At 41.2% G+C, this 10,436-nt stretch overlaps 1 protein-coding gene across 1 annotated transcript; it reads right to left on the minus strand.

Annotated features, from left to right (window-relative positions):
* Positions 1 to 5,957: 5,957 nt before the first annotated feature.
* On the minus strand, positions 5,958 to 9,818 carry LOC124173080 (uncharacterized protein K02A2.6-like). The gene has a single exon (XM_046552592.1). It carries the CDS (start codon positions 9,816 to 9,818, stop codon positions 5,958 to 5,960), a length of 3,861 nt encoding a protein of 1,286 aa, XP_046408548.1.
* Between the last annotated feature and the right edge of the window lie 618 nt (positions 9,819 to 10,436).

Here is a 10,436-nt window from a genome sequence, read left to right on the forward strand (position 1 = left end):
TTATCTAATAAAATAAACAAACTGAGTTTGAATGTAATTTATGGTAAGAATTTATAGCAAAGATTTCTTGTGTTACATTCATAAAAAAATTTCCCATGGTATAGTTTGTTCTTATTCCCAAGTTTACATACTTTCTGAAAGCTTTACCGAAACTAATTAAAACGAAGTCTCCATTTTTCTATTCATCAAGAAATAGTCATATCGCAATGTTGGTATGTACAAAATAGCTTTTGGTCACTTGAGACAGTGTCAGAGGCCAGCATTTGTCAGTTCTAATGAGCTGGTTATTGTTTGCTTTTGTTTAAGATGGAGTTTTGACCCATAACCTTTGGCGTGTGGTCTGAGAGACCACTGAGTTTTTTAAATTATGAATGCTTTCAAAGTGACTTTTGTGTATGCCAATAATTCCTGTTATCTACATATTTTTTATGCTACAGATATCACAGTCTCGAAAACTAATGCTTTTATTATTTATTTCTGTAAATATCGGACTGAATTCGATTATTGGTGTGTGAGACCACACGCCACTCCTGGGAAATGCATCAAGGAAAGGAATAAACGAAATATGTTCAAATTTTTTCAATTAATTACCCATTTCAGTTTAATATATATGGCTATATTTTTAAGCCTCATATGGATTTGCTGCGCCTTAGCGGCGCTCGTGGTTTTAAAAATGGTGTAAAAATTTTCCATTCCAATGAATCATTTTGAAATTTTCAGTAGTCTACTTTTTCTGCTTTCTTCGTCTACGCATAAAATTTTGTTAGCATAGTGTTGATAGGTTACATTTTATTGGCCTCTAATGGAAAAAGTTACGTCGTTGGATTTTCGGCACAGCTGCGGCGCTCAGTATTTCCTCGTCGCTACGTCGTTCACTGCACTCTCAATGTTAATGTCAAAGCATTTATGTTTTGTATGAAATGCTATAGTATATTTATAATAATATTATTTAGATTTCTAAACATTATAAACAAAATGAAATTGTTAAACAAAAGGAAAATATTACCATACCAATTTTGCTTTGTATTTTAGCTAAGAATCAAAATATTTGCCTCGTTATGTTCATTGATAAAACTTCATCTTTTTACAAGAATTATTCATAAAAACTCATGGCTAGTCGAAGTTGTTTTTTCATGGGCCTGATTTAGTTTTGCTTGGGCCGGGAATTTCCTCGTCGCTATGTCAGGGTCTGCACTCTCAAGGCTAATGTCAAAGCAATTATGTTTCATATGAAATGCTATAATCTATCTATAAGCATATTATTTTTTTTTTAACTTATAAACCAAGTGAAATTATTTAACAAAAGAAAATATTACAATACCAATTGTGCCTCCTCTTTTAGCTAAGAATCATAATGTTTGCTTCGTTATAATGTTCATTGACAAAACTTCATCTTTTCGCAAGAATTATTCATATATACTCATGGCTAGCCAAGTTTTCCTGGTTTTTTCCGTGGCTTCCGACTTAGTTTTGCTTGGGCACCTTCTCCGCTCCGCATCCACGTACCTGCCGTGGTGATAGTCACCTTTAGGTAAATCCTAGGGTGACTCTATTTAGAATTACTCCAAGCAGCAATTCTAAGAAAAATTTAACACAATGCATAATCCAAATTTGTAGAATAATGCTTCCTCACCGTTTCGTGAATATTTCTTGCTGAATGAGCAACTGTAACTTGCCAGGAGATTCAGAAGTTTCACCTACTACATCTACATCTACATAATACCCTGCGAGCCACCTCTAGGGTGTTTGGCAGGGGGTGATCAATCACCAGCATGCAGCATGCATTTGGACTCCCACGGACTACCGTGAAGAACACATCACACAGTTATTGTTAAATGTCTTGCACCTTTCATTCGAAAAGCCCTTTGCGGCTATGATAGTCTATAAAAAATTGCAGGCGTTTATATAGTTACGGATGACGTGACAGTTTACAATTGGGGGTGAAATTAAGATAACTACCCAACTAATTGTGTGATAAAAAATAATTTCTCTTCCCTGACCATGAGTTTGGACTTTACATGGTAAAAATCGTTCCATTATGAATAGGTGAAGAGAAAGTTAACCGTGAGGTGAAAATTTGTGAATATATTTCTCGTTTCTTTGTGTACTGAAATGCACAGATGTTTTATGCATTGGGGGTGTTACCAACATAAAGGGGTGAGTGAGGAGGAGAAAGGAAAAGGAATGCCTAGAGGTTGTTTTGAGGTAAAGGAGTGGTAGTGTGTCAACTGCCAAGGATCGGGGAATACCCAGATCCTTAGGGCAGGTAGGAGTAGAAAATCCTTACGGCGAAAAAGGTTGGGAGGGCAAGGAAGCAATTAGATGCAAAAGCCTGCTTTTTCTTTATCCTTCCAAAGCTGCATGAAGGACAGGGAACAAAAGCCTTGTCAAAACGCCCCACGGTGGCCCTCCCTTCATTCCAAGAAGGTCCAGCTCGGGTGGGTCATTAGGGTGGAGAGAAGTTCAATCAAGTTTTGTGGGAGGGGGAAGAAGGTGGTGAATGACGAATAAGGGAGCTTAGTGGGAAGGTATGGACAGTCTCAATTTTTGGGTCAGTGAAACGCTAAGAAAGGAAATGTAAAGAAAATGTAAGGGAAGTCCTTCCAAAGTGAGGGTATTTTTTTCACCCCAGAGCATTCTTTCATCAGTTTCTCATGCAAGGCTGGACGAAAAAAAAGGCAGCTGCTCCTTCTCCCCTACCACCAATAACCCATACTTCTAAGAATTTTTTTTTTTTTTTATTTCCCACCAATCCAGGAGTAAAACCTAACCTTATGCACTCCCACGCAAAACATTTACCCGTCCATATCTAAGGAAACCTTTCCCTTGGGCTACACGACCCCAGTGGGGGAATAGGGCTCCGTGGTAGGAAAAGAGTATTGACTTTTCTAGCTCCAACTCCAAAGAAGCGTTGGGTTCTTTGACACTTCGCTTATCATCCCATATTATTTATATTTCAAAAGCTATAGGACTTTATTTTTTTAATGTCAGGTTATGAGCTCCCAGAATATTCGTAAGATTTGTCTTGATCGCCAGAATCATGTAAAAATCACGAAAGTAACACCCGTCTCTTCTCACTAAACCTACAGCTGTTCCATTATTAACGTTTAATAAGTTATCCTTCATACACACTGCAAAGATATAACATATGGGTGGACGCAGTAAAGCAAAATTATGTCATATGGGCATAAACGAATTTTATTCGTCATAATTTTTAGTATTTAGATACATAAAATTATAAACAATAAAAACATTAAAAAGCTGAGTTTGTTGAGCTCTGCATATCAAAAAAATATTTCAAACAACAATAACAAACGAAATTAAAACTCACTCAAAAATAACAAACAAAGGGAACTGAAATAAAGAGCATTGCGGCAAGAAATAGAAAAGAATGCAGCGTTCAAGATTTTTTGTTATAACTTCAACAATAAGGGTTTAAATCTAGCAAAACACGGTAAGAAATAAAGATAATAGATGTATTTACCATTATCAATCGGGAAACTGGTAAATTCTGGCTAACTTTGAAAGATAATCGCAAAAAATGACGCGGCGCCACTGCGGCGCCGAAAATCCAACGAAGTAACTAATTTTGTAAATCTATATGAGGGTTAGAATCTTGTCTATTTTCAAAGAATCAGGGGGGGGACCATGACCCTGTACCCCTCCCCAATATCTGCATCTGTTCTGTATAGTCTGAGCATTGTGCAACTAATGAATTTTACTCTTCAATTGATGACAGAATAGTCCTTTCTTATTTTCTGGGAAAAATGTTCAATGTCTACCGAGTTAAAGATAGGAAAGTGGTAGTCCAATATAATACATAGAATATGAGGCTGCCTCTAATATCTGTGTAGACTTCTTTTTTACTGAAGAAACTGAATGAGATCGTGCACGTGAGTAGGGTCATTATCGAGAAGAATTTAAAATACAATTTATGCCATAAAAATCAGATAAGGAGCCCTACCTTGGAATTGACAATTGGGAAGAGAATTGGGAAGACAATTGAGAACTAAGGTAATTTGCATTTATTAGAGGAGATAAGGAAGTGAGGAGGAAAACCTGTTGTAGGCATGCTTTAAATGAATGGCACCTAGGGGAAGGATACTGCGTTTCATTTGACAGACAAATTATTACATTTGAATTGACCTCCAGAAAGTAATATTTATAATTTTTTGATGTATTTCCACCCATGCCGGCATCTGCTATTATGTTGTTACTCAGGAACATTTTTTCTATTTGAATACAAGAGGGTAGCACTTTTCCACAACATTTTAATGCGTATGACACATTTCAGCTCACAGAGTCATCATCTTGCACAATAATTGTACATTAATCCATTAAAGCCCAGACGTATCTTCAGATACGTAATACCTAAAAAATTCCTAAATACTCTCTGGTTTGTTGTTTATGCAATTTCTTTACTTTATAAAACAGAAGAAAGCCTTCAAATGGTATACAAGTTATGTAGATCATTTTAGTCTATAGTTGAAATAGTTATGCTTACTTACAGATGTCTGGTCATGAGCCTCTCAAACATCGCCGTGCTATGGTCATGTGAAAATTAAATGTTCTTATTAAGCAGTGAGTTCTCTGAATCCAGTTTTTCCCTGTTTTATTTTTAATGCATGAGGAATATTATCCTTTTAAAGACATTCCTTTTTCTTTCAATCTCATAACAAAAGTAATCAGTAAAGTTTTGGCGCATCTAAAGATACATCTGGGCACTTGTGGCACTAAAAATTCAATTTTTTAACTTAAAGGTATTTCATTCTATTTATTGATTGAATAAATAAATAATTATTTTATAAACCTAATTTTGTGATAATTCAAAGATAATTTTATATCTTTTCCACTTCATGAAGTATAATAATGAACAATTAGATAAATACAGCCAAAACATATTTTCTCAGAATTGTGCTTTATGTTTCCATTTGGATTAAGTACTTTCATTGGGATCATAAAATGAATCAGTGTTGGATTTCTGGGAGCATAGGGTTTGAGATGCTCGTGATATCAAATTGCCTATCCTGGCATCAATTGTATTCTGTATCGCTGATGGTAGAATGGATTGATTACTTTCTTTCTTGATAAACTTACATCTGGCAATTCAATCCAGACTACATGCCAGAAATCAGTGCAGGAAATAAAACTTTGGTTAGCATTGATAAAAAACTAATACGCTACGTTGCTCAACACATTGTACTTTGTATTCAAGCTCAAGTCTTTGAAGGGTATACATGTCGCAAGGAGGAATCAGCACTCTAAAAACTTCTCAGCTGTCTCTTTCGTAAATGATTTTTAGTTCCTTTTGTTGCACATTCCTTTCTATGTAAGTCAAGAAAAAAAGCATAGGGGCTCCCATTTACCGCTGAGAAGATAAGACGTACCTAAGTGATGGACCATAGGTGAAATATATCTGAAATAGCTCCAGCATGAACGTTGTCAGCACAAAAATTCAAGACAAGTTTTCAGAAAAATTTTTAAAATGTAAGTACATTCTTTTAATGCACAAATCGAAGAGATTTATAAATCGCTTAGATTATTTCTACTCTCAGGTTATCACCCTTTACCGAGTCAATGGATTTATTAGAGCTCATATCCAGATTGCACCATCGAAATAGCTTCTCAGTCAATGCGAAGGAACAGGTTTGAAGAAAGTTTAAGGTTTCAGCACCTGGCAGATAATGGAAAGAATGATGGCAAGTATTGTAGGGTTCTTTTAATTATAAAACACCAACTCAGGGTTCAACAATTTATTGTCACTCCGTTACATCGAGGCTTGGCGTCGAGTTGTATACTGCCCCCGTCATGCCGGGCCACGGCCTTTTATGCCAACGGCAGGTGATGACGCACCGGCTCCGCCGCCTCCGTTAGTCAGCCGCCTCAGTTGACTCTCTCGGCCGGCACCTGGATCCCAACACCCTCCCTTCTCTGCAAGAAAGAAAAGTGTTAGCCTCTTATCTCTCACACATGCATATTGGTTTTCTCACCACCCGCCCGCTTCTTGTCATTATTTCACCCCGATGGAATTCCCCCGCTCCGGACCCGCTGCTCTGCGCCACCGATTTGGCCGCTACGAGGAATGCTCGATTTCTCCGAACAACGCCGCCGTCAACTTCCACATCGTATGACCTCGGCTCGTTGCGTCTATTGACGATTTTCCCGTAGTGTTTCCTATCAGTCACCCAAACTGGGTCTCGTGGTTTCAGCTTGGGCAGCCGTTGAGCTCGATGTCTTCTATTGTACTTCTCGGCAGCCTTTGCTTTCTTTATTCCCATCTTTTCCCGGTGCTCCCTCAGGTTCGGCCACGATGGCTGCAATGAGTATGAAGAAATGGGAAGGTTTGTGCGTAATTTTCTTCCCATTAACAGCTCTGCTGGGCAATATCCGGTTTCCAGGGGTGTTGACCTGTAGACAAGTAATCCTAAATTTGGGTCTTTCTCCTTCAGTAAAATGTTTTTAACTATTTTTACTGCTGACTCTGCTTGGCCATTGCTTCTCGCTAATAATGGACTGCTCGTTATTAGCCGGAATCCGTATTCTTTGGCGAATTCCAACATTTCTCCTCTAAACTGTGGCCCATTATCGGATCTAACAACTTCTGGGATCCCAAACCTAGCGAAAATCGCTTTGATTTTTCCGATGACTGCTGCTGCGGTAGTGCTTGTTAACCTCGCCACCTCCGGATATCTGGAAAAATAATCTACAACAACTAAAAAGCTCTGATTGCGGACGGTTAAGATATCCATTCCTACCATCATCCAGGGTCTTTCCGGAACTGCAGTTGGCATCAGGGGTTCAACGGGCTGTGGACGCCTCTCCAGACATTCTTCGCATTTTTCAACTGCATTTTGTATGTCTGCCGATATTCCTGGCCACCAAATTGCATCTCGTGCTCTTTCCCTACATTTCCCTATTCCTAGATGACCTTTATGTAACCTATCGAGCATCTCCTTCCTTAACTCCTTCGGAATAACAACTCTGTGTCCATGCATAAGCAATCCTTCTCCCTCATTGAGATATCCTCTTTCTTCATAATATCTCCGCAGCGGCAGCTCAAGGTCTTCTTTGTGTGCAGGCCAGCCATTACGAACGTATTGCTTTATCTCTTTTAAGACGTCGTCTCTTTCTTGCTTTTCTCTGACTTCTTCCAGCCTGGTGTCTGACATTGGTAGAGCCTTTATTACTTCTTTCACCATCGCTTCATCCTTTTCGGCCATAATTATGTCCTCATCCCGTGGTCTCCTGGCCAGTGGTGCTCTGGAAAGCATATCTGGGGTATAAAACAATTTACCAGGAACGTGCTCAATAGTGTACTGGTAGCCCAGAAGTCTCATGCGAAATCTTTGCAATCTCGCGGATAAATCACTTAATGGTTTGGTACTCAATAAGGGCACTAATGGTTTATGATTCGTCCTTAAAATGAAATGGGATCCTTGGATGCATGAGGTGAATTTCTCACACGCCCAAGTCAAAGCCAACGCTTCTTTTTCTATCTGCGCGTACCTTTGTTCCGTGTCCGTTAGGGATCGGGACGCAAAACTTACGGCTTTCCACACCCCGTTTTGGTTCTGCTCTAGAACGGCCCCCAAACCATACGATGACGAATCTGCCGACACTCTGCATTTTCTGTTTGGATCATAAATCCCCAATGCGGGCGCTTCAGTGAGCCTCTTCTTGATCGCTGCAAATGCCTTATCGTGAACTTCAGTCCAAGGAAGTTTCCCCTTGCAAGATAATAATTCTCGTAATGGTTGTGTCATGTCTGCTAGGTGATCCAAAAATTTTAAGTGGTAATGAACCATACCCAGAAAACGCCGCACCGCTTCTGTTGTCTTGGGTCTTTCCATCTCGCGGATAGCTTCTATCTTCTCCGGGTCAGGAAGTAATCCTTCTTCTGCCGAGATTACATGTCCTAAAAATCGACATTTGTTTACTCTCCATTTGCATTTATTATAATTCAGGGTGATTCCTGCTTCCTGAAGCCTTCTCAACACGGCTTCCAGGCGCTCGTCGTGCTGCTCCCTCGTTTCACCAAACACTAGGACATCATCGAGCAAATTGGCAACACCTTCTAAACCTGCTAATGTTTCCGACATTCGTTTCTGAAAATGTTCTCCCGATGACGCCAACCCCATTGGGACGCGGTTGAAGAAATATCTTCCGAATGGCGTGATGAATGTCGTCATTTTCTTGCTCTTTTCTTCTAACGGTATTTGAAAATACCCTCTGCAGGCGTCGAGTTTACTCATTACTTTAGCTTGACCTAGACGGGCTAAAATTTCATCCACTGCTGGTAGCATGTGTCGTTCTCGGCGTACTCCTTCATTTAACTTCGTGTAATCGACACATATCCTTACTTTTCCATCTGACTTGGGAACGACGACCATCGGTGCACACCACTCTGTTGGTTCGTCAACCGGGGATATGACGCCTTCTTCTTCCATTTGTTTCAGCTCTTCCTTTACCTTTTCCCATAGCTGAATTGGCACTCTTCTCGGAGTAGTCACTGCAAATGGTCTTGCATTATCTTCCAATCGAATTTCATACCGCTTCTCCATTTTTCCTAGTCCATTAAATAACGCAGGGAATGTTTTCTCCGGTGCCCCGTTACGTAAGGAAGTCACCCCGACCCATTTTAATATTCCTAACTTCTGAATAGCTGGCCTCCCTAGCAATACCTCTCTGCCCCCGGGAGTTACGTAAATTGTTTCATCACACAATTTTTCCTTCCACTGCAGCTTAGCCTCGAAACTTCCCTTCGCACAAAAGTTCGTCCCACCTATGCCTGCCAGTCGTTTAGACGTAGGGGTTAATTTAATTCCTTGCAATTTATCTTCAACCACGAGGGACCCTATCACTGTTACGTCTGCCCCCGTGTCTATTTTGAATTTAATATCGACACCATTCAGCGTGACTGTGACCCACCATGGCTCTACATTAGTATCTACAATTCCCAAGTAATAAATATCTTCTTCGTCGTCTTCTTCCCGGACTACGACGGTCCCCACGGATTTCCGCGATCTACACATTTTTCTCCAATGACCCTTCTTACTGCACGCGTGGCACGTTGACTGTCTCGCGGGGCAAGTTGCGAACGCGTGTTGAGGACTACGCCCGCATCTGCCGCATCTCTGGTGCTGGCTCTGTCCGCTGCATCCCCCTGGTGATGCTCGCTTGCCGCTAATTGGTTTAGTCCTCTTCTTTACTTCACTAACCTCATAGTCTGATGCCACTCCGCGTTGCGTTGACCCTTGGGTGCCTCTCAGCAGCCCCTGTTGGCGCTGCACCTCTTCCGCCTGACGTGCCTTCCGTAGAGCCACTTCCAGTGTTAGGCCCGGATCCATCTGCAACGCTTGCGACAGCTTCGCGTCGTAGACTCCGACCACAATTCGATCTCGGAGAAGATCGTCCTGGAGTGACCCATATTCGCAATATTGTATGAGGCGATACAGGTCTGAGATGAATTCATCCACAGCTTCTCCCTCCTTCTGGCAGCGTTGGTTAAATTTCGCCCTCATGTATACGACGTTTACCCGTTCCATGTAGTGATTCTTGAATTCTTCGTATACCTTCTTGTATTTCTTCTTATCCGCTGCTGACAGCTGTAGGCTAAGCAGTACGTCTTCCGCCTTTTCGCCCATCACGTACACCAGCATGTTGAGTTGCTCCTCGTCGTTCTGCTTCTTCAGCCCAGACGCAACCCAGTATCTCTCCCAACGTTGCGCCCATCGCGGCCAATCCTCCGCCACGAAAGAAAATTGGGAGGGCGCCGTCACGCCTGCTGTTAGCACGAACGTGCTGTTGCCTTCCGCCATGTGGATCTCGCCGCTGCGTTCCTGGCACCGCTGCCACCATGTAGGGTTCTTTTAATTATAAAACACCAACTCAGGGTTCAACAATTTATTGTCACTCCGTTACATCGAGGCTTGGCGTCGAGTTGTATACTGCCCCCGTCATGCCGGGCCACGGCCTTTTATGCCAACGGCAGGTGATGACGCACCGGCTCCGCCGCCTCCGTTAGTCAGCCGCCTCAGTTGACTCTCTCGGCCGGCACCTGGATCCCAACAAGTATAGACAACATAAAGTGCGACCTATGTTTGAGATTCTCAACAGGACTTTCAAAAGTTTCAGAGCTGTAAAATACTTTGCGGTGGATGACTAAATAAACCTCAACTATGGTAGATAAGTTTGCAGGCAATGTATTAGAGGGAAACCAGTAACATTTGGGTTTAAATTATGGTGCATTGCCGAATCGAATGGCTACCTTTACCATGCTGAGCCATAGACGAGCTGACACCAACCTTGAGTGAACGGATCTAGTTCCAGAAGGAGATGTAGTTTTAGGACTTGTGGATGAGTCTAAATTACCACCAGATACAAAAATATTTGTTGACAGCTTATTCACATCTTAAAAGCTGCTTAGAGAGTTGACA

Source organism: Ischnura elegans (genome assembly GCF_921293095.1).
Source record: "Ischnura elegans chromosome 13 unlocalized genomic scaffold, ioIscEleg1.1 SUPER_13_unloc_4, whole genome shotgun sequence".
Taxonomy (NCBI): domain Eukaryota; kingdom Metazoa; phylum Arthropoda; class Insecta; order Odonata; family Coenagrionidae; genus Ischnura; species Ischnura elegans.

Coding starts and splice junctions, on each gene's coding strand:
- LOC124173080 (XM_046552592.1), bottom strand. CDS start 9,818: ATGGCGGAAGGCAACAGCACGTTCGTGCTAACAGCAGGCGTGACGGCG.